Raw genomic sequence first — 27651 nt, 5'->3', positions numbered from 1 at the left:
AGAGCGATGGAAATTTAAAGGCTATATTTCCGCATTCGCGGAGACTGCATTAATGGTAAACGCTGCATATGTAGGGTCAATTGGAAATTACCTTTAAATTTCAGGCATGCTATAGCGCTGAACTTTGGCAATATGGATTGAATCGCGCCCTAATGCGTAATTGTGTGACATTGCAAAGGAAGCCTTTGAGAATTTGAGAAGGGTTTTAAGTACAATGTTAGAGTCTATGGGGAATTCTCATCTGAAATCAATCCATTGACTTATTGATCTAACAGGGAATTTGTGTTGAAAGAGCATTAACCAAAGTGTGATTTTTTAACAGCAGTTTTCTAAGTGTTATTACTTGGGGAGCCCCTTGTCTATGTCTTTTATTGATAAAAAAGCCATGAACCTCCGAGTATGACTCACATTTAATCTGATTTCAAATACGATCTGCATTTTCAGAGTGAACATCCTGTGTTCTAATAACACCAGAATGATTGTTTAATTTTATTTTGGTGGCTATTTCCAGACTGATTTTCAAAACGACCTGACATTTTTTATTTACAGGAAAGAGAATCATACTAGTTTTCTACTTTTACACATAGATATCATACCTCACTGCTGATTGGACACTTTCGATGGAGAACACATAAAGCAAAATCAAAGATTGATATCCTGACAATACACTTTTGCTCTCTGTGCAGCATGCGTCGTGTTACCTAGTTTACCAAAGGTGATGTGTTTAACAGAGATGGTGTTCCGCTCCAGGAAATTCCTTCAAGGACTCCTGCTAATGACTCCCCATGGAGTAATTATAATGACCATCAGCGATTAATATGTCAACCTCCACTGAAAGGTAGGCATCTGTTTTCTGTGACTTGGAACAGAGGACATCACTCCTTGTGGTGCATAGAGGCCAGACACCTCCCTTGACCAAGGGCTTTTTGGTTAAAGGGAAAGTAAGTAATGAGTTTCTGCAGGTGGATTGAGCCATCTGACCACAGATATCCCACTTTTCCAGAAGTGCATGTCTGTCCAGTTGGAACTGTTCTTGACTGCAGAACAGAATCAAACACCTCATCAATAAAAGGTCATGACTTCTTCCATGCCTTCGTTTAACCTTTAGGTTTGTAATGGCAAACTAAGTGAGGGAGACACGGTCAGTGTTACAGCCCTAAGGGTCAATGGCCCAAAAAGCTTTCTGAAGTAGCTGGGGCAAATCATATTAGATGTTTGTCTCTTTGGGGCTTTTTAGATAAACGCAGAAAATAAAGTCTGAGGTTAGTTAACACAGGCTTAGAAGATACATTTTGTTCTATGTGAGATAATATCAGTCAGTTAACATGACTTCATCAATTATGAAGCCTTTATGCGCTTAGGTGCTTGTTTTGATTACATAAATCCTTCATAAGATCTCCTAAGCCTGTGTTTACCACGGACCTTATTTTTGGCATTTATCCCCCAAAAAACATTCACTTCCCCATAGGCTTTGACCAATGAGCCATGGCGTAGTTAGTGACTTCAAAAATATTGCATTACTATTGCTCCCCATTGGGCACAGACGCCAATTCAACGTCTATTCCACGTTGGTTCAATGTCATTTCATTGAAATGATGTGGAAACAACATTGATTCAACCAGTGTGTCTCTATACCTTCCAGGTTATAATAATACATGTATTTTGTATAGTGTTTTTCATTACAAGCAAGAATATCAAAGTCGCTTTGAAAACCAAAACAAATGTAGTGATCTGGCAGGCCGTGGTTGACGGTCTTTCACAACTTCATATGTCTGGTTGTAAAGGCAGTTTGGAAAGGCAGTCAGTAGCTTTAGGGGTGGAAGCAGTGGCGTACCACAGGAAAGAGCAGTGATCTTTTTGGGGGAGGAAACAGTTCACTTCCTACAATTCTACTCATTTTACCAAAGAAAAATTTACAATTTTATAGCTAAACTCATGCTACTCTACATATTTTTCCATGAGGCTGAGAGAAAATGTTGCTGTTTTAAAGCCCATTTCCTGCTATTCTACACATATTGCCATGGGGCAGAGAGAAAATGTGCAGTTTAATAACTAATCACATATTATTCTACACATTTTGCAATGAGGTTGAAAGCATTTAGCATTTCTAAAGCTAATTCTACACAATTCCAACCAGTTCTGCTACATTTGATATGTGGTACAGTAGTAGCACATCAATGGCCCGAACTCTCAACTTGAATAACTTTTGATTTGATGAAAAAAAAAACATTTTTTTCAGTGGTGACCAGGTGTCTGTAAAAAATTATGGGTGGCAAACAATAACTGAGTCGTGAAATGCGAGATAATTAGAAAGGCTAAATGGATTGTGTTAGATTTCCTACTAAGATTAATGTCAGGGGATAATTATATTATCTTACTAATGACACAGAGACAGAGCAACAAACACCTAAATTAATAACAAGGCTTATGCTGGACCAATACCTTTCAGTCCTTGAGGGACTGGTCTGCTGAACCAATCACAAGCATAAGAGCAGTTTCGGAATGATTTCCCCCATTAAATGACTAGCACCAGTCTCAACTCATTGAAATGTTCAGTCAAAAGATAGATTTTTCCAGTCGTTTTTTATATTTCCACACTACGAGGTCGAAATAACACTGAAATTGTGAAAATTATGATAATTCCATTTTAGTTTAAGAGCTTTAAAAACAAAATAAGCCTGGAATTTCAGCCTGTTCAGCATGACATCACAATCCGATCTGATTATTCTGACCAATAATCAGATTGCATATGTATCCTCCTACTGTGACGGGGTAAGCGGATAGGCTCTGGACTATAGACAATCTTATCCGCAAATCAGGGCTGTGTATGTCAATATATTTACATTTGTATCAACACAGCCACAAAATCAGACTGAGCAAATCAATGGCAAAAGGGGGATCAGGGAAATACATTATAAAAATATATGTTGAGTTATTTTCATGCAATAAACACACAGCGATGATTTAAAAATAAAATGTAATGTCTACTTAAATGATAATACCCGAGAAGCCGGTGTTTGGAGGATATATTGGCACAGGTGTTGTTAGGCCAATGGTAGTGGTTAGAGCATGGGGCCAGTAACTGAAAGGTTGCTAGATTGAATCCCCGAGCTGACAAGGTAAAAATCTGTCGTTCTGCCCCTGAACAAGGAAGTAAACCCACTGTTCCTAGGCCGTCATTGTAAATAAGAATTTGTTCTTAACTGACTTGCCTAGTAAAATAAAAAAAATCCCCAAGTTAAAGTAGGGGGCTGGCAATCTGTGCCAATATATCCTACAAACACCGGCTTCGAGGACATTTTCACTTTTATACAACGGGTTATCAACATATTCAAATAATGATTGACATATTTTCATTAAAAACGTTATTTTGATTAATTTATTCATACTATTTCATCCTTCCACAAGATATAGTCCCGACACAAATCTAGGGTTAACTGGAGACGCGATCCAGTTGATCAGTGTTTTTGTTCTGTATCTATGGACACAACCCAGTCGTTTGTTCTAAGAGTTCCATCGCCATACTGGCTGGAAATGTTCTTATCCCTTTCTTGCTAGCTAACTTACAGTCACATCAAAAAGCCAGAATAACAGCAAGTAGCTGCATTTGTATTTGTTTAAGCTGTTTTCTAGTGACATTTATTTGGATACATCCATAACAATGAGGTGATGAGGCGCGATTTTGCCTGGCATAGAAAATGTGCTCCCTCGTCAGGACACTTGTTCAGAGGAGCTAGCCAACAACACAGCTACAATAACACCATTTTTTATTTTTTTTATTATTTATTTATTTCACCTTTATTTAACCAGGTAGGCAAGTTGAGAACAAGTTCTCATTTACAACTGCGACCTGGCCAAGATAAAGCAAAGCAGTTTGACACATATAACAACAGAGTTACACATGGAGTAAAACAAACATACAGTCAATAATACAGTAGAAAAATAAGTCTATATACAATGTGAGCAAATGAGGTGAGATAAGGGAGGTAAAGGCAATAAATAGGCCATGGTGGCAAAGTAAATACAATATAGCAATTAAAACACTGGAATGGTAGATTTGACAGTAGATGAGTGTGCAAAGTAGAATCACTTCAAACTGAAGCTGGAAAGACTGCAAATTGGCTGCGTTTTGGTTTAACTTTTTTCTATTACATTTTTTGTTGTTGTATATAACCATTAAGAGGATTCCAGCCGATTCATGATTTCGACTGCCTGAGAAACGCTGTCTCGTCCCAACTCCCGACACGTTCATTGCTATGGGACAGCAGGAGATCAAATTTCAATATTGAAACAATGTTGCAAATGTCAGAGACAGACAGCAAGGTTTATACAAATCTCCACTGTTGAAAACAAAATGTTAGTCTAAAAGAAATGTGAGATACTGTCTAGATGCTTTTTATAGTGGAGATCAAGTTTATAAATTGCCTGGCTGGGCTGATGAGACAGATTGCGCAGTCAGATGGAACAGAGTAAATAGGCATTTTAACGTCCTAGATTTAGCCGGTGGTAACTTGTGGAATAGACACCGGCTGGAATGCGGTTTTAACCAATCAGCATTCAGGATTAGTCCCACCCATTGTATAATTATATAACTGTCAGCCGACAGACTTCTGAGCAGATTCCAAGACAATGATACAGCATCATCTAGTGAGGATATGTGAAACTACACCCAGAGCAGAGCATCACATAAGACCATTTTGTCCTCCACACAACTATGAAAGGTGAGAACAACACGTAAGAGTTAGAGGACATTGCAATTGAGGGCTTCCACCATTTGAAAGTAGTCAACTGGGTGGGAATTTCTGTGTTAAGGATCACATAATTCCATCTTCAGGAGGGATCAGCCAATGAATTATACTTGTGAGCAAACACTAGGTGGCAGTAAACATTTTTTTTTATTATTACACCTTGTCGGCTCGGGTATTCGAACCAGCAACCTGTCAGTTATTTGGTTCCTTCAGATCTGCTGTAGTTGGAAGAATATCATGTGAACAGAGGCTATTCTCATCTACTACCAGTAGGGTAGGCACTAACGCAGCAGACCAATACCTTTTATATTCACTGAACAAGCTTTAAAGAACAAGTTTGCTCCTAAATAACAGATTATATTGAATTTCCTACACTAGTGCAGTAACGTAATATCTCTACATAAATTGTAGTTTACTCCCCTACACAGGCACCTTGTCCAGTCACGATCATGTGTTTTATTTACAACCAACAGACTATATTTAGACATAGGCAGTTGAAGTACAGTAAAGGGGGTCATAGCTTTCCAGCTGAGTGAGGTCCTCAGGTTCCTACTTACTGTACTATAAAATAATCTCACATCCAACCGTCCCCAGGTATGATTGATCTCATTGGCTGTCCCTGCCCGTCACGTGTGGGGTCGGACTTGGGAGTTACAGGGGTGAGATGTCACAAACCGGACTAACCCGGATTACCAGAGGCTCCTGTGGCAATCCCAGGAGCCACCAAATATAGCCTGGTGCAGCCAGGGATAGCTCCTCTTACAGAGGCCAGGGTGACCTCCTCTGACCCAATCTCAGAGGGTGTCTTGTAAAGGATATTATGAAGACTGCAGAGACTGGCAGCCAGGGATACACACACTAATTGAACTGAGTTGAAGTTCCAACCATACTCCAAATAACTGCCATGAGTACATGCTAAAGTCAGCACATTTTACACAAAGTGAGCAATAAAAATCGCAAATTAAGTATTACGCAAGGAGACAGTCATATAGTGAAGTACAGTCAATTTATTTATTCATGGCAAACATTAATATTTCACATCTTTAAATTTGTACACTATCTCCAGAAGATTAACAGTCCTTAACCATGTGTCTTTCCCAACCTTTCAAAGTTAACCAACCAGTAAAAGCTAGCCAGAAACAGTTTTAGTCCCAAAGTTGTCTTATAAGCAACAATTCAATACATATGCTAGCATTCCTGCCATTCAACCTTAAAGACATTTTAAACCCCTCATTTATACCAGCCTGAAATGTCTTTTTTCAACTCACTGACAAAAATAAATATATCAGTGAATATATACTCTTCAGTAGAACAGCAAGCGGAGCACGGATAAAAGATGTGAACACTTGACGACATGAGGATCTGACAAATCCATAGGAGCAAGAGACAAAATGAGTTGTTCCAGCAGCAGCAACGTTGTCTTTTTCAGAACATTTTCAAATATACGATTTACACCAAAGTGCAAATAGGTATGTAGTGTATATAGTTTATACTGTATATTCATATGTTCTAATTTGCTCTTGCAAGAAGATTGAGGCTTTAGAGTATTATGGCACATTTCAAAACATCTCAGTTCATACTAGATCAATAGGTCATGCAAAGTTTTACGATACAGTAATATTTGTGACCAAAATGTTTAATTTATATATTAATATTTGATAACACATTTAAAAAGCAGAACATTAATATTTGTATCAGGATATAGGTTAGCAGATAAAATATATTTACAGCAATGCTCTCAAAGTGTGTTACCATAATCAACGATCTGAAACTGCACATTTACATACTCCTATGCCACAGGTCAGTGGTGCTGGGAAAATAAAAGCCTTGTATGAGAATGAAAGACAACAGCTTGCCCAAACAATGAAAAAAAAGCCTATTAAAACCAACCAACCAACCAGTGATTTTCTAAATCAACTCCCTACAACCCCTTAGGGATGGGAGAATTCTCTCAACCAATGCAACCTCCTCCACTGTAATTCTTGCACCAACCGTTAGTGACATATATTTTACTAATTATATAACAGTGTACAAAACATTAGGGACATCTGCTCTTCCATGATATAGACTGACCAGGTAAAAGCTACAATCCCTTATTGATGTCACTTCTTAAAGGGGAGGAGACAGGTTAAAGAATGATTTTTAAGCGTTGAGACATGGGTTGTGTATGTCTGCCATTCAGAGGTGAAATGGGCAAGACAAAAGTTTTAAGTGCCTTTAAACAGGGCATGGTAGTAGATGCCAGGCGTACCAGTTTGAGTGTGTCAAGAACTGCAACACTGCTGGGTTTTTCACACAACAGTTTCCTGTGTATTTCAAGAATGGTCCACCACCCAAAAGGACATCAAGCCAACTTTGACAACGATGGGACGCATTGGAGTCAACATAGGCCAGCATCCCTGTGGAACGCTTTCGACACCTTGTAGAGTCCATGCCCGGACAAATTGAGGCTGTTCTGAGGGCAAGTGGGAGGGTGGGGTGCAACTCAATATTAGGAAGGTGTTCCCAATGTTCTGTACACTCAGTGTATAGCTATATATTTATGTATATACTTCCAGTGTGTATACAATCCACAATGGGATCAGAACCACCTCGTTGTGACATGACTGTCTCAGAAGAGGTGCATGCAAGAAGGCAGTAACCCAATTCAATGTAAGAAATCAGCACTGCAATTTGTGACTGCACCGTTAGCCTAAATTGTTTTCAGGGTGGGAAAAAGACTCAAAATAGTAAGCTTCTCTCTTTGAGGAAAGACAGCCATCTCTGGTATGGATTCCTTTCCCTCTGCCTCGTCCGTGTTGCCCTTTCCTCAAATTTAGTAGGCATCTGGGAGCCTCCGAAGGATCTTACTCTGGATTAAGGGCCTCAGGCCTCGTTAAAGCTTGGTCCATTAACATCTGTTAGGGATTCATCTGCAGTCGCTCTTAAAAACAGATCCCCTAGAAGTACTTGGATTTTTTTGATTAAAGAATTTTGTACATTGAATATTTTTTTTGTTTTACATTTTGGCTTGATTATTGGTTTGTTTTCTTAAAGACAGAGTGATCTTAGGAGGACAAGCAATGTGAGAGAGAGAAATATGTGAGAGCACAGTCCACTTCACTTGGCTGTCATCATCTGCACAAACTCTGCAAGGCAGAACAAAACAGGGAGAAAGAAATAAGAAATCCACAAGAATAACAGGCATTCTGTTAACAATGATTACATCCCAAGGCATATTAATAAGATTGGAACATGACGAATCAATGTCTTCAATACTATTTTCAATTCAATGAACAGTGATTCATTAAGCTGTGAGTGAGTATGTCATGTATAAACCAATCCTTTTGCCTTTCCTTTTCGCATCAAAGCAAAGAGAAATAAGGCGCACAAAACTAGTTTGTCCCTACCCAAGGACTAGAGGAAAGCCTGAAGCGTCGCTTCAGTGTAAATCCTGGCCTTGTCCTGGCTTAACTGACAGGGGCAACAGTGGAAAGACACCGACTTCAAAAAACTCAGTAGATATGGGGAGGAGCAGGAAGAGGGAGGAAAAAGGGGGAGAGAAAATCTTTAGCCCTTACTTACCCCTCTGGTTTCTGCAAGTCTTAAAGTACCAGGGAAGTTTAAGAAATACGGTGATAGCTCCACCTTGGCTTGCAATGGGCTTACTAAGGGGAGCTTCCACCTATCCATTTCCTTTAGATCTGCAAACATACGAGCGGGAAAGCGGAAGGACGTTGAGCTCACCCTCATAGTTGACCTGTCCGTCTCCATCAATGTCGGCCTCGCGGATCATCTCGTCCACCTCCTCGTCTGTGAGCTTCTCCCCGAGGTTGGTCATGACGTGCCGCAGCTCTGCCGCGCTGATGTAGCCGTTCCCATCCTACAGGGAGAACAGGCTCATTCAATAGGCAAAGAGAGAAGGCTCTACATACAGTACTTTGACCTGTCAGAATGAGATTAGGTCTAAACAAGAGTTTCCTATCTGAACAATCGGTGACATCTCCCTCTCCTGAACACAGCCCTGGCTTATCTGGTCTGCTGGTAAATTAAAACGGTCCCTGGCTGCCCCATCTGTGTGTCAGCCAGAGATATGTATGGCTCTGGTCCGTCTGCTCACCCAGCCTCAGCCTGGCGTTATCTTTGGCTCTAGCTCTGCCAAGTCTCAAGAGCCGCAAAGGGAGAGATGATAAACAGAGCAGGGGAATGCTGACAGACTGGCGTCCTAGCAGACTGGCACCGTAGCAGTAACCAAGGTTCTTCAGGACAGTGGCACAAATGTCCCACGGAAACAAACCTTACACAATCACACCACTCACATTGATCCGTCAAATAGGCTGCAAACAAAACAACCGCAATACACACTCCCAAAATCACATGGCTCTGTTTAAAGGGGTTGCATTGTTCCAGGCTGCACAAAGCAATATAAACCCAGCCAATGAGCTCTCCCTATTAGCTTGTGACTCAGATTTCTGCACTGCAATAACCTGCCTGCGGGTAATGTTATACTCCGCTCCCTGTCCACAAACAAAGCCCTCCTCTCAGCAACACAGTTAAGGAGACAACCATGATGACTAACACAACATCAGGATTGCAGAGGCATGCACACAAGCAGTGGCGCCATTGTCCATCACACGTTCAACATCACATTCCTAGAACATGAAGTGTTAGTCTCTCTCTTCCCCCTACAATCACTTTGGTCCAATATTCACAACTCCACGCACAAAAATCTAAAACAGATCATCAAAATGGCTCATGTTCCAAAACACTAAGCACATTTCCAATTGACTGAGTACAACAGTCAAAGGAGATGGTGTGGCGCGCGAGTACCTTATCAAAGACTCTGAAGGCTTCTCTGATCTCCTCCTCGCTGTCTGTGTCCTTCATCTTCCTTGCCATCATTGTCAGGAACTCTGGGAAATCGATCGTCCCGTTACCTAAGGACAAACAAGACAGTCTTGATTTTACGTTTGTTAGTACACACAGACTTATTTTATTTCAGAATGAGCAGTGCTGAGATCTTGTTGGGACATTTTGGAATGAGCTCAAAGAGAGCGATATCCTCTTTGTATCTGATTGCAAGGGCAGTACCATTGAGTCAATCTCAATTTTTAAGTAGTTCATTTTCTTCTATGAGTTGGCAAACAAACTGAAAGAGTGCAAGCCACCACCTAGTGTGTTGTTTGGACAAATATAAAGCCAAGGTTGGCGCTTTTCTGCCACCTCACAAGTATAATTCATTGGCTGATCCCTGCTGATCCTTCCTTAACCCATAGGAAGCCCCACCCAGTTTACTACTTTCAAAATGGTGGAAGCCCTAAATGGTAATATAGAGCAATAGTAATGGCGTCTTTTTGTAGGCACCAACTCTACCATGGCTTATTGTCCAAAAACAACAAGTGGGGTTTGAGGGTTTTTGGATAAACACAAGCTTAGGAGATCTTACACGCTTTGTTCTATGAGATAATGTTCATCAGACAGCGTCACTTTGTAAATGATGAAGCACTTATGTAATCAATACAAGCACATACAGGCTTCATAATTTATAAACGTAACGTTAACGGACTGATATTTTATAGAACACAACGTGTAAGATCTAAGCCAGTGTTAACCTCAGACCTTATCGGCTTTCATCCCAAAACCCCATTCCTTTCCCCCATAGGAATGGCTGAAGGAGCCAAAAAGGTAAATCATTTCCGGTTTTAAGACTACAAGCTGACGAGCTGCATGTCCATGCCAAAAACATGTTTTATCCATCTAGAGTCCTCCAACTCTGCGGGTGAGCCTCTGTTGTGTGTGGGAACATTGGATATTTGAAATGTGATCCGACCATGAAACCAGAGCCATGGTGCCATCCAGGGAGGGTGGCAGGTGTGGTTAAGAGCGTTAGACCAGTAATTATGCAGTGTTTGTGTGTGCGTTCCCATTCATCCACCATGTGAATAATGTACAAGGGTCAGCCTGGTTGGGTTCTGACCATACGTGTACGTGTGTCAGCAAGTGTGAATGAGTAAGTGTGTGTGTGTGTGTGTCATTGTACACATCTCTTTAATCTTACCATCAGCGTCTACCTCGTTGATCATGTCCTGTAGTTCTGCCTCAGTAGGGTTCTGTCCCAGAGAGCGCATGACAGTGCCCAGCTCCTTGGTGGTGATGGTGCCGTCGCCGTCCTTGTCGAACAGTGAAAACGCCTCCTTGAACTCTGATTACGGGCACAGTGTGGGATTGGTGGAAATGACTATATTGGCTACGTCAACAGTCTAAATAGTCTTCCTATCCTTCGTCTGCACTGATGTGAGAGAACTGGACAGGTAAGGGCAAATTCACAGAATACGTTCTACATATTGATTTCACCCAATTGTTCAGATCTGTGCAGATGAAGAAAAAAACTAAAATACTAAGAATGGTTTGTACAAACTAAACAGGCAGAGCAGCCAACATTGTTCGTCACTAGCACTACCTTGAGGAGCCAAGAGTCTAAGGACCCACATTATCTGCCAACCGACGTGAACTCAAGTCACGTCTACTAACTGGGATTGGATTGAAGAGCTTTGAAATTGGACAGAAAGAACCTCACTGTTCAGGGATAGTACTCACCAGCAATCTGCTCCTCAGTCAGTTGGTCAGCCTGTGAAGACGAGAGGAAGCAAGAGTGAGAGTTGTCCACTGCCCCTGCTATATTATAGCCTGACTGAGGTAAATTACACAAGTCGCCTAATGGCTGCTCTTTTACTCCTATGTGTAACCATACCTGCTCCATCGTATTCACATGAGACCAGACGAGTTGACACGGCAGTGATACACTCTCCCATATAACCTCAGTGCTCACAGGAGTAGGGCAACGTTCAAATGCACGCTGATATCCCATTATTATTTGGAATACTCAAGTATTCTGTTTGAGTTGACGCATATAAACATATCCGTTTTACAATTACCCAAAAAAAGCATGTATCCTGGTTATGAGAAACCCAGATAAGATGCCTGGGATATGCTGATTTTAGACGGGATAATGTGGCATGTAAACATCTTTCCCAGTTTACTTTTTTTTCACGGGGGATCCGCCATCATTTATTTGGCTGATATTCTGTATTGGACCACATACCCTACTGGCTACTTTCACCCCTACATTTCTGCTTATAAATTCTGACATTTGGTAGGCCACGTTTGTCAACTAGTTAGATACATAGAGCTTCTCTTCTGTCATAGCCTAACTTGTTGCCCCAGAAGAAGAAATACAGCAGTACTCACCAGAATGCCTTGCATGGATAGAATCAACGCATTAGTAATCTAGTTAACACTTAAAGCAGGATACTATCCGGAATATTTTTTAAATGTGGTCACTGATCTCAGGCCAGTTAGAGGTTTCCCGCCAATTAGATCTGTATCTAGTACTTGCAATTTCAAATCAAACTTTATTGGTCTCATAGTTTTGCAGGTGTTGCAAAATGCTTGTTTAGCTACAACAGCGCAGTAATATCTAGCAAATGAATTTAAAACCACAATGCAGAAAAAATAAATAAATTAAGAAGTATCAACATGAGCAATGTTAAGACACCAGAATAATATAGTTAGCGGTTTATTGGAGATGTTGTACCCACTGTGACTATTAAAACCTACCCTAAACAGAAACCGTGGATGGATGGCGCCATTCGTGCAAAACAAAGCACGAACCACTGCATTTAACCACGGAAAGAGGACTGGGAATATGGCTGAATATAAACAGTGTAGTTATTCCCTCTGCAAGGCAATCAAACAAGCGAAATATAAGTACAGAGACAAAGTGGAGTCGCAATTCAATGGCTCAGACACGAGACGTATGTGGCAGGGTCGACAGGAAAATCCCGGACACCGACGTCTCACTTCCAGACAAACTAAACACCTTTGCCCGCTTTGAGGATAATACAGTGCCACCGTCACGGCCCGCTAACAAGGACTGTCCCCCCACCCTTCTGTGGCGAACATGAGTAAGACATTTAAACGTGTTAACCCTCGCAAGGCTGCTGGCATCCCTAGCCACATCCTCAGAGCATGCACAGACCAGTTGGCTGGTGTGTTTACAGACATATTCAATTGCTCCCTATCCCAGTCTGCCGTCCCCACTTTCTTCAAGATGGCCAACATCGTTCCTGTACCCAAGAAGGCAAAGATAGTCATTTAGTTATCGCCCCGTAGCACTCACTTCTGTCATCATGAACTGCTTTGAGAGACTAGTCAAGGATCATATCACCTCCACCTTACCTGCCCACCCTAAACCCACTTCAGTTTGCATACCGCCCCAACAGGTCCAAAGATGATGCAATTGCCATCACACTGCACAATCCCATCTGGACAAGAGGAATACCTATTGTGTCCTCCTCCCAGAGTGCTAAGAACCTTGGCGTGACCCTGGACAACACCCTGTCGTTCTCCACTAACATCAAGGCGGTGACCCGATCCTGTAGGTTCATGCTCTACAACATTCGCAGAGTACGACCCTGCCTCACACAGGAAGCGGCGCAGGTCCTAGTCCAGGCACTTGTCATCTCCCGCCTGGATTACTGCAACTCGCTGTTGGCTGGGCTCCCTGCCTGTGCCATTAAACCCCTACAACTCATCCAGAACGCCGCAGCCCGTCTGGTGTTCAACCTTCCCAAGTTCTCTCACGTCACCCCGCTCCTCCGCTCTCTCCACTGGCTTCCAGTTGAAGCTCGCATCCGCTACAAGACCATGGTGCTTGCCTACGGAGCTGTGAGGGGAACGGCACCTCCGTACCTTCAGGCTCTGATCAGGCCCTACACCCAAACAAGGGCACTGCGTTCATCCACCTCTGGCCTGCTCACCTCCCTACCTTTGAGGAAGCACAGTTCCCGCTCAGCCCAGTCAAAACTGTTCGCTGCTCTGGCACCCCAATGATGGAACAAGCTCCCTCACGACGCCAGGACAGCGGAGTTAACTTGTTGGGGCTAGGGGGCAGTATTTACACGGCCGGATAAAAAAAACGTACCCGATTTAATCTGGTTACTAATCCTACCCAGTAACTAGAATATGCATATACTTATTATATATGGATAGAAAACACCCTAAAGTTTCTAAAACTGTTTGAATGGTGTCTGTGAGTATAACAGAACTCCTATGGCAGGCAAAAACCTGAGAAGGTTTCATGCAGGAAGTACCCTGTCTGACAAGGTGTTGTTGTTCTTGCTTCTGTTTATTGAAGAGTCAGGATCTTAGCTGTAACGTGACAATTCCTACGGCTCCAATAGGCTCTCAGAGCCCGGGAAAAACATGAACGATGACGAGGCAGCCTCAGGCTGAAACACATTATCGCCTTTTCCAAGTGGCCCATCAGAGGACAATGGAATTAGGCGCGTGCCCGATTTGACCCCGTGCAGTATTTTCCTTCGGCTGTTTAGCTAATTGCAGATTCCCGGTCGGAATATTATCGCTTTTTTACAAGAATAATGGCATAAAAATTGATTTTAAACAGCGGTTGACATGCTTCGAAGTACGGTAATGGAATATTTAGAATTTTTTTGTCACGTTATGCGCAATGCGCACGACCGTGATTTACCATTCTGATAGTGTCTAGAAGGCACGAACAAAACGTCGCTGATGGAACATAACTATGGATTATTTGGGACCAAACCTACATTTGTTATTGAAGTAGAAGTCCTGGGAGTGCATTCTGACGAAGAACAGGAAAGGTAAGACCATTTTTCTTATAGGAAATGTGATTTTGGTGAAGGCTAAACTGGGTGGGTGTCTAAATAGCTAGCCCGTGATGGCTGGGCTATGTACTTAGAATATTGCAAAATGTGCTTCATCCGAAAAGCTATTTTAAAAATCGGACATATCGAGTGCATAGAGGAGTAATGTATCTATAATTCTTAAAATAATTGTTATGCTTTTTGTGAACGTTTATCGTGAGTAATTTAGTAAATTGTTAGTAAATTCCCCGGAAGTTTGCGGGGGTATGCTTTTTCTGAACGTCACATGCTAATGTAAAAAGCTGGTTTTTGATATAAATATGAACTTGATTGAACAGACATGCATGTATTGTATAACATAATGTCCTAGGTGTGTCATCTGATGAAGATCAAAGGTTAGTGCTGCATTTAGCTGTCTTCTGGGTTTTTGTGACATTATATGCTAGCTTGAAAAATGGGTGTCTGATTATTTCTGGCTGGGTACTCTGCTGACATAATCTAATGTTTTGCTTTCGTTGTAAAGCCTTTTTGAAATCGGACAGCGTGGTTAGATAAAGGAGACTCTTGTCTTTAAATAGCTGTAAAATAGTCATATGTTTGAGAAATTGAAGTAATAGCATTTCAAACGTTTTGAAAATGGCGCCACAGGATTCAACTGGCTGTTACGTAGGTCGGACGAATTCGTCCCGCCGGTCCCATAGAGGTTAATCACCACCTTCCGGAGACACCTGAAACCCCACCTCTTTAAGGAATACCTAGGATAGGATAAAGTAATCCTTCTACCCCCCCCCCCTAAAAGATTTAGATGCACTATTGTAAAGTGGTTGTTCCACTGGATATCATAAGGTGAATGCACCAATTTGTAAGTCACTCTGGATAAGAGCGTCTGCTAAATGACTTAAATGTAAATGTATATGAGAATGCTATTCATTGACTACAGCTCAGCATTCAAGACCATAGTACCCTCCAAGCTCATCATTAAGCTGGAGGCCCTGGGTCTCAAGCTCACCCTGTGCAACTGGGTCCTGGACTTTGACGGGCCGCCCCCAGGTGGTGAAGGTAGGAAACAACATCTCCACTTCACTGACCCTCAACACTGGGACCCCACAAGGGTGCGTGCTCTTAACATACTTGCCTAGTATATATATATATATATATATATATATATACTGCTCAAAAAAATAAAGGGAACACTTAAACAACACAATGTAACTCCAAGTCAATCACACTTCTGTGAAATCAAACTGTCCACTTAGGAAGCAACACTGATTGACAATAAATGTCACATGCTGTTGTGCAAATGGAATAGACAACAGGTGGAAATTATAGGCAATTAGCAAGACACCCCCAATAAAGGAGTGGTTCTGCAGGTGGGGACCACAGACCACATCTCAGTTCCTATGCTTCCTGGCTGATGTTTTGGTCACTTTTGAATGCTGGCGGTGCTTTCACTCTAGTGGTAGCATGAGACGGAGTCTACAACCCACACAAGTGGCTCAGGTAGTGCAGCTCATCCAGGATGGCACATCAATGCGAGCTGTGGCAAGAAGGTTTGCTGTGTCTGTCAGCGTAGTGTCCAGAGCATGGAGGCGCTACCAGGAGACAGGCCAGTACATCAGGAGACGTGGAGGAGGCCGTAGGAGGGCAACAACCCAGCAGCAGGACCGCTACCTCCGCCTTTGTGCAAGGAGGAGCAGGAGAAGCACTGCCAGAGCACTGCAAAATGACCTCCAGCAGGCCACAAATGTGCATGTGTCTGCTCAAACGGTCAGAAACAGACTCCATGAGGGTGGTATGAGGGCCCGACGTCCACAGGTGGGGGTTGTGCTTACAGCCCAACACCGTGCAGGACGTTTGGCATTTGCCAGAGAACACCAAGATTGGCAAATTCACCACTGGCGCCCTGTGCTCTTCACAGATGAAAGCAGGTTCACACTGAGCACGTGACAGACGTGACAGAGTCTGGAGACGCCGTGGAGAATGTTCTGCTGCCTGCAACATCCTCCAGCATGACCGGTTTGGCGGTGGGTCAGTCATGGTGTGGGGTGGCATTTCTTTGGGGGGGCCGCACAGCCCTCCATGTGCTCGCCAGAGGTAGCCTGACTGCCATTAGGTACCGAGATGAGATCCTCAGACCCCTTGTGAGACCACATGCTGGTGCGGTTGGCCCTGGGTTCCTCCTAATGCAAGACAATGCTAGACCTCATGTGGCTGGAGTGTGTCAGCAGTTCCTGCAAGAGGAAGGCATTGCAATGGACTGGCCCGCCCGTTCCCCAGACCTGAATCCAATTGAGCACATCTGGGACATCATGTCTCGCTCCATCCACCAACACCACGTTGCACCACAGACTGTCCAGGAGTTGGCGGATGCTTTAGTCCAGGTGTGGGAGGAGATCCCTCAGGAGACCATCCGCCACCTCATCAGGAGCATGCCCAGGCGTTGTAGAGAGGTCATACAGGCACGTGGAGGCCACACACACTACTGAGCCTCATTTTGACTTGTTTTAAGGACATTACATCAACGTTGGATCAGCCTGTAGTGTGGTTTTCCACTTTAATTTTGAGTGTGACTCCAAATCCAGACCTCCATGGGTTGATCAATTGGATTTCCATTGATTATTTGTGTGATTTTGTTGTCAGCACATTCAACTATGTAAAGAAAAAAGTATTTCATAAGATTATTTCTTTCATTCAGATCTAGGATGTGTTGTGTACGTGTTCCCTTTATTTTTTTGAGCAGTATATATATATATATATATATATATATATATATATATATATATATATATATATACACAGTATATAAAATGGTGTAAGAAACTGGGCGACCGTGTGTCTGCGCCATCTCGATTTCCACCCAAAGCGTGCTAGGAGGCTTCATTCTCCCTCCCATCAGTTGAGGATGAGGTCTTATGAGGCCTGTCTCAGTCAGTCAGCCAGCACACTTTGGGCTGAGGAAGTGTGATCAGGGATGGGTATAAATACACCTCAGTACACCTGCTATAATTAGAGTGGCACGAACAGGGTCGCCAATGTAGCACAGTGTCTATTACCATCTCTGTTGCTTTTTGTGGGTCTTCAGATTCGTCACCACATGTATAGCATTTATTGCTTGAGAGGGAAAGTGTGCACGCCTGTGAAAGTGTGCATGCCCCTCAGAAAGTAAAACACCAAGGGAATAGGTTAGTGTGCACGTAACCGACAAAGCCAGGGGCACACTGATTCTAATCAAGACATGTTCATTACAGTTAAACACTATATTTTTTAAAATGTGTTTTATTAGTCCATTGTTGAGAAAGTCTCAATGTTTTTGCTTGTCAGTACTCAAGTTATCAAAATATTAATATCATCCCCATATGATGCATTTTGCATTATATGATTCTGCATTTAGCAGAAATTCAGTACAGTTTAGAAAGAATTTAGCCAAGGACATGTACTCTGCTCTCTCAGTGAGTCATCAGGAGAAGAAGGAAAAGACAGCAAGCAGACTGCAGGTTATTCTGTCCACGCAGCTGGATGAGTAAGCAAGCAGTGGTTCAGAATTCAGTTAGTGTACTCCTGTGTTTGAGCATTTATAAGGTAGTGTCAAGCACCAAAATGGCTCAGGAAAACAGTGTTGCCTTTGAGCAGTACTGAGATCCCATGGTGCCATACTGTACAGTCCTGGTTAAAGGCTGTTAATATCTTATTCACTGTGAGGTGGTGAAGTGGTGCAGTCTCGGTTTTTGGTGGGCAGATGGCAAGATCTTCAGATTGTCAATTGCGTTTTATCCTTTAGGGCAAAACAAACCACCATGAATAATACAGACTTAGCACCAAGGCCTCACCTTCATCCCCCAAAACAGCAATTACGAGGGATAAAGCAGAGCACATGCCTTCGTTTGTCACGCAAGGTATTTTAGTCTCATTTTTGCAAAGCATGCACTGCGGATCCCGTGTCAGTATACTGCACCAACCATGATGTGGTTCAATGCAGGGGGAGGAAGGCGTGTGGTAGAGAGGGGCAAGGAAGGAGGGGTGGTAACGAAGATCATTCACGAACAGCAAACTGCGGATCAACGTGGTGCAATACGCAACAGCACCACGGGGAAAGGCTCAAATGTCGCGTAGGTATTGAAATCTAAATTTTCGCAAGAACACGATGCACAACAAGTATTACTAGCTAGATCATATTGCCAGCTAGCTATGTTATTGAAAACATGATAACACAAGTTCGTTTGCCAAGTAATACTATCGAGTAAGTTCATTCAAATTGGCAGCGTTTGGTTATTATTACATCAAACTGCGCTATGCCTTAACCACAAGCACAACGCCCACTCACCATTCGTACACCAACGTTAGATAGCTAACCTTAACTCCGATACGAGTGAAACAAATGACCTTAGCTAGCCGTATGTACAATTCGCCATGGCTAACGCCTCGGCAAACAATACATGCCCACAATCAATAATTGTCTTATTGTCCGTCATCCACCGAGTCCTTATGAGCTTTTCCAACTGCCATTTGGTGGTTATTGTAATGCAACGTTGAGCCAGAACGACAAACTTTGTCAGTCACACCTTATTTAGCTAGCTAGTTTACGGACATATAGCTAGTTAACTAGTTAACTACATAGACGTGGCCCGAACCCATAACGAATTCATGTTAGCTAAATAACTAGCTAGCTACACGACAAGCTAACGAATTTATGACAGCTAGCGGGCTATAGCATTCGCTTGGATGTGTGTGTGGCTGTACTCACCATTTTATTACGTTAGGTCTTCAAACTTGGAAAATATGAAGTACTAAATAGTCAATGTTCCCCTCGTGGCTGGCAAACTACCTGTAGTCAACGTATGTATCGTTGTTTAGTCCGGAAATATTATTCGCTAGTCTCTTCTCTGCGAAGTTGCCCGGAAACACTAGGGTCCGCGTCACTGCCGATGTGGCCTCATTTGCACTATATCGCTCCGCGAAGTGACATATTTCGCCCCCCCACCACACGAACCTGACAATCTTAACTGCACACCAAATGCGTCAGAATAATAATTTATTCACCTTATATTGACCACTGCACTCACTGAAATTGCCTAGAACGTCCCCTGTTACTCATGACAAAAAAGAAAGTAATTGTACTATTGCACTATTTGCTTGCGCTACGCGCGTGCATTGATGAGAAGCAGACGCGCTCGTTATTTCAGTCTATCGAAGCGGTGAACGATAGGCAATATTTTAAATGGATATACCGTACTTTGTCAATTTGATCGCTATTATTTTTGATCAAGTATGACCACAGTGGTGTAATGAGATGAGCTTCAACTTGGTCAATGTAACGCAGTACCTTATTGGTCCAGAGAAACGGGTAGAAAAGTAGCGGTTTTGTAATTGGCTGGTTGTAAACTGCATTGCGCCAAATTGGATCTATACATTACAGAGCTAATGACTTTATAATTATGTTGTGTAAATCGTTCAGTTTGCTATTATAGGTTTTGAATATGCTGATTTCAGATATGACTAATTGGTCAATATGTAAACCGTTTGCAGTAGCCTAGTAGTTGGCTAGTAGTCTGACATCATGTAGATCTATATGATAATATGATGTTGATCATATGTTTCCCCTCAGTACTAATGACATTTAAATGACACCATGCCATGGGTCTATAATAACTGCTCCTTTGTGTACATAAAAGTAGAGATATCAATCATTCTTAATTGCGTTTGTGTGTCATATGAAGGTGGTAACAATATCGCAATATTTAGTCAGACCTAACTCACACTTTTGTTTGTGGATCTGTATCATAGTCATCGACATAACAGACCCTGGACCAGTTATTGACAGGCAAGGAGGAGGAAATGTCAGAGGGAATTTGCTGGAGTGTCTAGTCTTTTATGTCCTTCATTTATTTGCACACAAAAAAAGTCAGGACAGCAGTTGGAAAAAGTTGGATCAGTAGAATATGCAGTCCATCAAAACAAAATCCACATGGCTTTATCAATGTGCTCCCTCTTGTGGAGACAAACTGCATCATGAAACCACAAACACGTGTACATGCTAAACTCTAAGTGCTGTACTTCAACCGTCATCACAGGCCTAATGCACTTTATAGGGAGAGTAAAACTGGTTCCACGATACATTGACTACATTAAGGATACAGTATAAAAAAAATGTTAAGATGAAAAAAAGGTTCCAAGTAACTTAATTACGAAAGATTATACCTTCAGTTATCAGTGTTGCCTATATGCAGATAAACCATGCTGGATATTTTGTAGCCAGTGTCCCTCCAGTTAGGAGATATCGTACCAGTCATGGTAGTCCGACATGTATGACATCCCCTCCGGGAAGCCTTCATCCGTGTTGCCCCATATCTCTGTCTTTGGTGGTGCTCAAGTCCATGTTCCTGTGGCACAGGGTTTCCACTGTGGCATCAGCACACAAGCATCTACCCACCGGGTTTGGCAAGAACATGGGCAACAGTGGGCATCGTAGAGGTCTGCTTTGGCACAGGCAGCTACACAGATGGATCAGCTGACCCAGGATCCAGTTCAGCCCCTGTTTATGATGACAAAGAGGGCATTGAAGAGGGTATAGGTACAGCATAACCCAGGAGCATGAGGAAGTAGTTAGCCACCTGCTAGGATCCACTGGGGGCTCCTCCGTAGGACTCTTCCTGGCTGTTCACCAGGTCAACCGAAGCCCTCCATACTGAAGGCCACAAAGCAGAATTAAAGGGACACGATGTAGCTCCAGCCCTCCTTGGCGAAGTAAAGAGTGGAAGCACCACATGTAACAGGGTTATATTGGTGATTCCCCTTGCCACTTTATTGTTAAGCCAATGGGTTTTGGTTTTAGTTTTGTCTTGCCTTCACCTACTCAACATGGCATCTAATTGGCTGGTTTGCGTAGCTTGCTTACGAGGGAGGATGTTTCAGTTAGAATCGTCCCAGTGAACAAGCACCAAACCAGCTGCAAGTTGTTGTTTGCAAAGCACTGTACGTCAAAAGTGATTTTTATACTCCCAAGTGATGATTTAAATGTACAATTTATATCAATTTGTTTGTAAATGTTATTCGAACATCACACATAAGATGCAGCGTTTTTTGGTGAATATTGGTTGTGCATTTTGTTGTAGAGAATTCCAGCTAATACTAGCTAGCAACTTACTGTGTCTGGTGGGGGGGTTGTATATTTTGTACAGTGCGTGAGTGCAGAGTTGGATGGTGAGCCGTGCATTGCATGACGTGCAATTTTGTGCTGTTCCTATCAGAATAAAGCTCCATGACTGGTGTTACAAGTTGGAGTTCGTGTCGATGATTGATTGTACGCAACGCAAGAAGAGTACTGTTACAGTGGTGCCGTAACCGTTGTTCGCTGGATTTCCATCTCAGAACTTCGCCGTGGTTGCCGTTGGAGAATCAGATAAGACGTTGCTGGTGCAGTTTATGGCAATATCGCATTTCGCCACAAGAGGGCGCTACTGCAACGTTTTACTATCGAAATGGATGATTTCTCTTATTGAGACTCTCTTCACGGATAACGATAACTTTTGTGTTACTTGTTTATTTGCAATTCTAAAGTATATCTGATATAAGTAGGGTTCGTTTTACCAGTGTACTAGATATAGGTTAGATTTTGAAAGATTTTGAAAAAAAAGATATATTTACCATTTAGCTTGTATTAGTGTGTTGATTTCCCATTGTTAAGATGGAAGGTGTTGGGAGAGGTAGGGGTTTCCTGACATTTAATCTGTCACCGTCTGTTGGTAGGGGTTCAGCCAAAATTCCAGTTGCTTCTACATCTATGCCTAAACTGGAGGGTTTTGGGAGTTTTGATGATAATTTACCCATGGAAACGCCCAAGGATGTGTATGAAAGAGTTTTGCCAAATACAGGGAGTGGGGAGGTCTCCATGGATTTCATAGCAGACATAGTACAGCAGATTGGTCATTCCATTGGGGAGAATATTGCCTCCTGTTTGGTGTCAAAGGCAATTGTTGGCCATGTTGGGGACAATGTTATGGGGAATGCATGCAGCTCTAGGGGTATGGATGTGTCAGGGAACCGGTGTACTTTCGGGGGGATTGCTCTGAAAAGTGCACAGTGCATGAGTGGGAGGATATGGTCATGGTTTACATGCGTAAGAGGGGCATATCTGTGTGACGGGGGTGAGGAGAGCAAGCTAATCAACATGATGGCTAATGTGGAGAGATGGAGAGACAGTGAAGTACCTGACAAAGTTGGAACTGTGAGACTAAAAGGGGCTGTGACTCTAGAGCCTATGCAGGAGCACTTAGTCTGGGGCAGACTACGAAACACTCAGAATCTATCAGCGGGCAGTGCTGTTCTCATTGAGCCCAGCAGTTCAAGGTCAACACCAAGGTCAATCCTGGTAGGGAGGACAGTAGCTCTATTGCGGGGGGATGGGTGGCTCCCTGTTAGAGTGATAAACCCTTCTCAGAAGACGGTGACATTGAGACGAAACGCCACTCTGGCCGATGTCTTTCCTTGCATGGCTCTAGAGGACTGGCTGTTCGTGTGTGAATGATGATTCATCAACAGATTTTCAGCAGCAAGTGCGGAGAACGGCTGATATACTCACTGACTGCCAAGATGACTTGACGCTGACTGATGACGGTTCAAGCCAACTTCACCATACTGACGGACCTGACAGTTCAAGCAGTCCTGAGGTCTTACGTGACTTAGGTTGGACTGATATTGATGTCGACTCCTGTCAAGTGTCTCCTGCTGGTAAGAAGAAACTCATCCAGCTCATAGCTGAGTACCAGTCCATTTTTTCCAGGCACAAGTTGGATTGTGGAAAAGCTTCTGGATGTCTTCACCGCATTCAACTGAGTGATGAGAAACCCTTTTGGATGCCCTACCGACGCCTTTCACCAAATCATTATGAGAAGCTCAAGCAAGCATTTAATGAGATGGAAGAACGTGAAATCATAAGGAAGTCTAGTAGTGAGTTCGCCTCTCCCCTTGTCCTTGTATGGAGGAAGTCTGGAGACCTGAGACTCTGTACTGATTTTCGTTTGCTCAATGCTCGCACCATCAAAGACGCACACCCACTCTCTCACCAGGCTGGCTGCTTTAGGTGGAAATGCCTTTTTCTCGACGATGGACCTTACCTCTGGCTACTACAATGTGGAAGTGCATGAGGACCTGCCACTGGCTCTGAGTAAAGCATGTGTGTCTATGTATCCTTTTCCTGTTACGCTCCTTGCCTATGGAATAGCCTGCAGACTAAACTTAAACTTAAGACTCTTGTCACCCTTGCCCATTTTAAATATTTATTGGAGGATTTTTATTTTTGTATTGCTTGCAACTGTTTTGGGTAATGCAAGTTATTGTGCTGTTAGGGGAATAACCTATGTGTAAATGTAATCTGTTGCTGTTTTTTTTGTGCTATCTGTGGTCGTTTTGTTTGTCTTGTGTAGTTTCTTAATCATTGTACCTAAACTGTATGTGTAAACATGTATACGCAGGGCCCAGCTGTAAAAGAGACCTTGGTCTCCGTCTGTGTTCCTTGTTGAAATAAAGGTACAATAATACAAATAATAAGGACTCAACAGTACGTATACACGTCAGCTACCACAGCAAGTGAAATCAGAATGTGCGGCAAGAAATAAGTTAGTCCTAAATATTTCTAAAAAGAAAAGCATTGTATTTGGGACAAATCATTAATGTGGAATCTGAGCAAGTTGAGGAGACTTAACTGCTTGGATAAATCCTGGGTTCTAAACTGTCATGGTCAAAACATATTGATGCAACAGTAGCTAAGATTTGAGAGGTCTGTCCATAACAAAGAGCTGCTCCGCTTTCTTAACAAGGCAATCAACAAGGTAGGTCCTACAGGCCCTAGTTGTGTCGTACCTGGACTACTGTCCAGTCAGGTGCCACAAAGAGGGATTTAGGAAAATTATAATTAGCCAAGATTAGGGTAGCACGGCTGTCCCTTAAATGTACACAGAGAGCTAGCAATAATATGAATGCCAATCTCTCCTGGCTCAAAGTAGAGGAGAGATTGACTTCATCACTACTTGTGTTTGTGAGAAGTATTGACATGTTGAATGCACCGAGCTGTCTGTTCAAACTACTAGCACACAGCTCGGACACCCATGCATACCCCACAAGACATGCCACCAGATGTCTCTTCACTGTCCCTAATTCCAGAACAGGCTATGGCAGGTGCACAGTACTACATAGAGCCATGACCACATGGACCAGTATTCCACATCAAGTAACTCATGAATCAGATTTAAAAAAAAACAGATACAAATAAACCTTATGGAACAGCGGGGACTGTGAAGGGAAACACGGGCACAGACACACACATACACACACATAACATACGCACTATACACACGGATTTTGTGTTGTAGATACTGTATGTGGTAGTAGAGTAGTGGCCTGAGGGCACACACTTAACGTGTTGTGAAATGTAATGTAAATATGGAACAAATAATAATAAAGAAAGAAATACAAACAGTTTCCTGTGTGTATAAAGAATGGCCCACCACCCAATGGACATCCAGCCAACTTGACACAACTGTGGGAAGCATTGGAGTCAACATGGGCCAGCATCCCTGTGGAATGCTTTCGACAACTTGTAGTCCATGCCCCGACAAATTGAGGCTGTTCTGAGGGTAAAAGGGGGGCAACTAAATAAGAGAGCGTGTTCCTAATTTTTTTTGGACACTCCCGTGTATATTCAGAATTCACTGCATCCACAGACATTCCCAAGCTATGCTGAAGCAGTGCCTCCTTTATCAGATCATTTGGAGATCATTCATCCAAATTGAGTCTCTATTATACTGTTCTCCTAATAGATGCTTTGACACACACCTTGCAAGTAGAGTAAGTAGACTGTCTTCGACAGCATCTGAGGTGTGTATGTTTACTCCCTGACTCTCCAGGCTGCTGTCCGTGAATTTACTTCTTTATTAACACAGCTGATCTTTGCCTCCATAATCACCTTTCATTGCCTGTTTATAACGCTCTCCAGCTCAAATGAGTATTTTCCCTGAGATTATTCAAAGGATATTGGCCCTAGTAGTGGTACAGCCCACTCTAATTTGTAGTGGCTCTAGAAAGGAGGATATAGTATTTTAATTAGTCTCTAAACCAGCATGAAATTACATTTGACATGTGGGCTGTTCTGTTTTAAACAATTTGTATGAAATTAAAGATGTGGTCCTCCAAACATTTAATTTTCTCTGTGTAGGTCATAGAGAGCATATATCTCCTCAGCTGTAGTGACCTCTCTGACATGGTCAGTGTGTTAGAACTGTTTTAGAATAGTGTTACGTTTGGCTTTCTTTAAGACACTTCCTGTCAGAGCTTTATAGTGCCTACATCATACAGGAAGAGGCTGTGTGGTACACTTGAGAGTGATGTGGCTAACTGGGAAGGTGTCCAAGGAGTCGGGCCATCTCCCATGACAAGAGCCTGGAAGGAAAGATTCATTTTCTTACTCACTTTCCTCTAATTTCTTGCCAAGTTCTCCTCTAAATTGTCTCTGCCACAAGTTGTTTTCATTCCCATTCTATTTCTTTAATAGTTATAGTACCACTCATGTACTATTTTTGGACCACTTCAGAATTCCGACAGTTCTGAGCAATTTTTTGGTGCCGATGTCAACTGGTTATTTTGATTTAATTTCATTGTGGTTTATGAGGCGGAGGATTCATTAACCGAGGTACATATCCTATTGCTTTCTCCAATCACCTAAAGATCAGTGATTACCTTACGGAAGAGAGGAGGGAAGGATGCGTTTTTGAACAAACCCCCTTGAGACACCATCACATCAGTTCCTTCCATTATTTTCAGTATATTTTCTGGAGGACTATAATTAAAATACTAGACTGTGTTTGTAGTGTATACAATTGTTTGCCCTGAAACTGAATACTTCCATGAATGGAACTGGACAGCTTTGATTGATGGTTGTTTATGTTGAATTGAACCAAATCTACTTCGTCTTTCATACAGCAGTTATGTTATCATGCAGATGCCAGCATGGCTGTAGCCTTCCACCCAGCCATGTACAATAGCCAGCCTTGTATTTAGATTCTGCTGGAAGGAATGACGTCTTGATTTAAACAGTTGTTAAGCCTTATCCAAAGATCAGCTCTCTCTTTATCTCAAGTAGGAGAAACGAGCAGCAAGGTTCAACCTCTACAGGATTGTGTGTCCCTCGCGGGGCGGTTGACTAGCATGAGGTTATAAGTAACAAGAACATTTCCCAGGACATAGACATATCTGATGTTGGCAGAAAGCTTCAATTCCTGTTAATCTAACGGCACTGTCCAGTTTACAGTACCTATTACAGTGAAAGAATACCATTGTTATTGTTTGAGGAGAATGCACAGTTATGAACTTGAAAATGTATTAATAAACCAATTAGGCACATTTGGCCAGTCTTGATACAAGATTTTGAACAGAAACAGATTACTATTAAACTTTGCACATACACTGCTGACATCAAGTGGCAAAAATCTAAATTGTGCCTAGATTCCTAAGTCATATATTGGCCTTTCTCTTGCATTTCAAACATGATGGAACAAAAACAACCCAAAAATGTTTTTTTCTTTGTATTATCTTTTACCAGATCTAATGTGTTATATTCTCCTACATTAGTTTCACATTTCCACAAATGTAAAAGTGTTTCCTTTCAACTGGTATCAAGAATATGCATATCCTTGCTTCAGGTCCTGAGCTACAGGCAGTTAGATTTGGGTACGTCATTTTAGACAAAAATTGTTTAAAAAATGGTCAGATCCTTAAGAGGTCAAACAATAGTGATGTAGTGTCACATAGCATACCAAACACACAAAGCAAGTATTGTCAGGATACAGTATGTCTCTATGTAAGTCCGTTAAATTAATATTCTTGATATTAATATTTATCCTTTTAGGTTGTGAATTTCAGTCCATTTATGTGGTATGTAAATAGGATGGTAAATATGTCCATTGTACTACAGAGTGTTTCAAAAAAGTGCAGCACATTATTCCCTTCTGGTCAGCAGGACAACCTGTTGATAGATGCTCCTCTGTCCTCTCTGACAAGAGTGCTTTGTAATAAAAAAAAACATACCAATTTCAGATAAAAGGCTCAAAAACACTGATGCCTTTTTGACCTCTGTGTGTGAAGGAGTACCCTGAGGAAAAGCATGGCTCATGTCTAAAAGGTGTGCTTGTTCAGGCAAAGTAATCTTCTTTCTATTATGTCATCTGATGGTTATCAACTCCATGATAAGC

General features: G+C 42.3%; 1 protein-coding gene and 1 long non-coding RNA gene across 2 annotated transcripts; both read right to left on the bottom strand.

Moving 5' to 3' along the window:
- Window positions 1–7735: 7735 nt before the first annotated feature.
- calm3a (calmodulin 3a (phosphorylase kinase, delta)) lies at window positions 7736–19335 on the bottom strand. Its single transcript, XM_029714537.1, has 6 exons — window positions 19155–19335; window positions 11325–11355; window positions 10786–10929; window positions 9558–9664; window positions 8475–8610; window positions 7736–7876 (listed from the first exon to the last, which is right to left on the bottom strand). The coding sequence occupies exons 1-6, from the start codon at window positions 19155–19157 to the stop codon at window positions 7848–7850; spliced, it is 450 nt and encodes a 149-aa protein (XP_029570397.1). The 5' UTR covers window positions 19158–19335; the 3' UTR covers window positions 7736–7847.
- A 928-nt stretch (window positions 19336–20263) lies between these two features.
- On the bottom strand, window positions 20264–21707 carry LOC115163955 (uncharacterized). Its single transcript, XR_003869842.1, has 2 exons — window positions 21022–21707; window positions 20264–20942 (listed from the first exon to the last, which is right to left on the bottom strand). It is a non-coding gene; the product is annotated as an uncharacterized LOC115163955 (long non-coding RNA).
- Window positions 21708–27651: the final 5944 nt, after the last annotated feature.

Source organism: Salmo trutta, chromosome 26 (genome assembly GCF_901001165.1).
Source record: "Salmo trutta chromosome 26, fSalTru1.1, whole genome shotgun sequence".
Lineage (NCBI taxonomy): Eukaryota > Metazoa > Chordata > Actinopteri > Salmoniformes > Salmonidae > Salmo > Salmo trutta.
Note: the sequence above shows the minus strand (reverse complement) of the source record. Positions and strands in the feature narration are given on the sequence as shown.

Bases quoted from the DNA above. Each gene is read 5' to 3' on its own strand.
- calm3a (XM_029714537.1), bottom strand. The intron at 9,665-10,785 runs GTAAGATTAAAG...GTTTGTCCTTAG, and splicing joins CAACGAGGTAGACGCTGATG to GTAACGGGACGATCGATTTC. The intron at 8,611-9,557 runs GTACTCGCGCGC...TTCTCCCTGTAG, and splicing joins CCTTCAGAGTCTTTGATAAG to GATGGGAACGGCTACATCAG.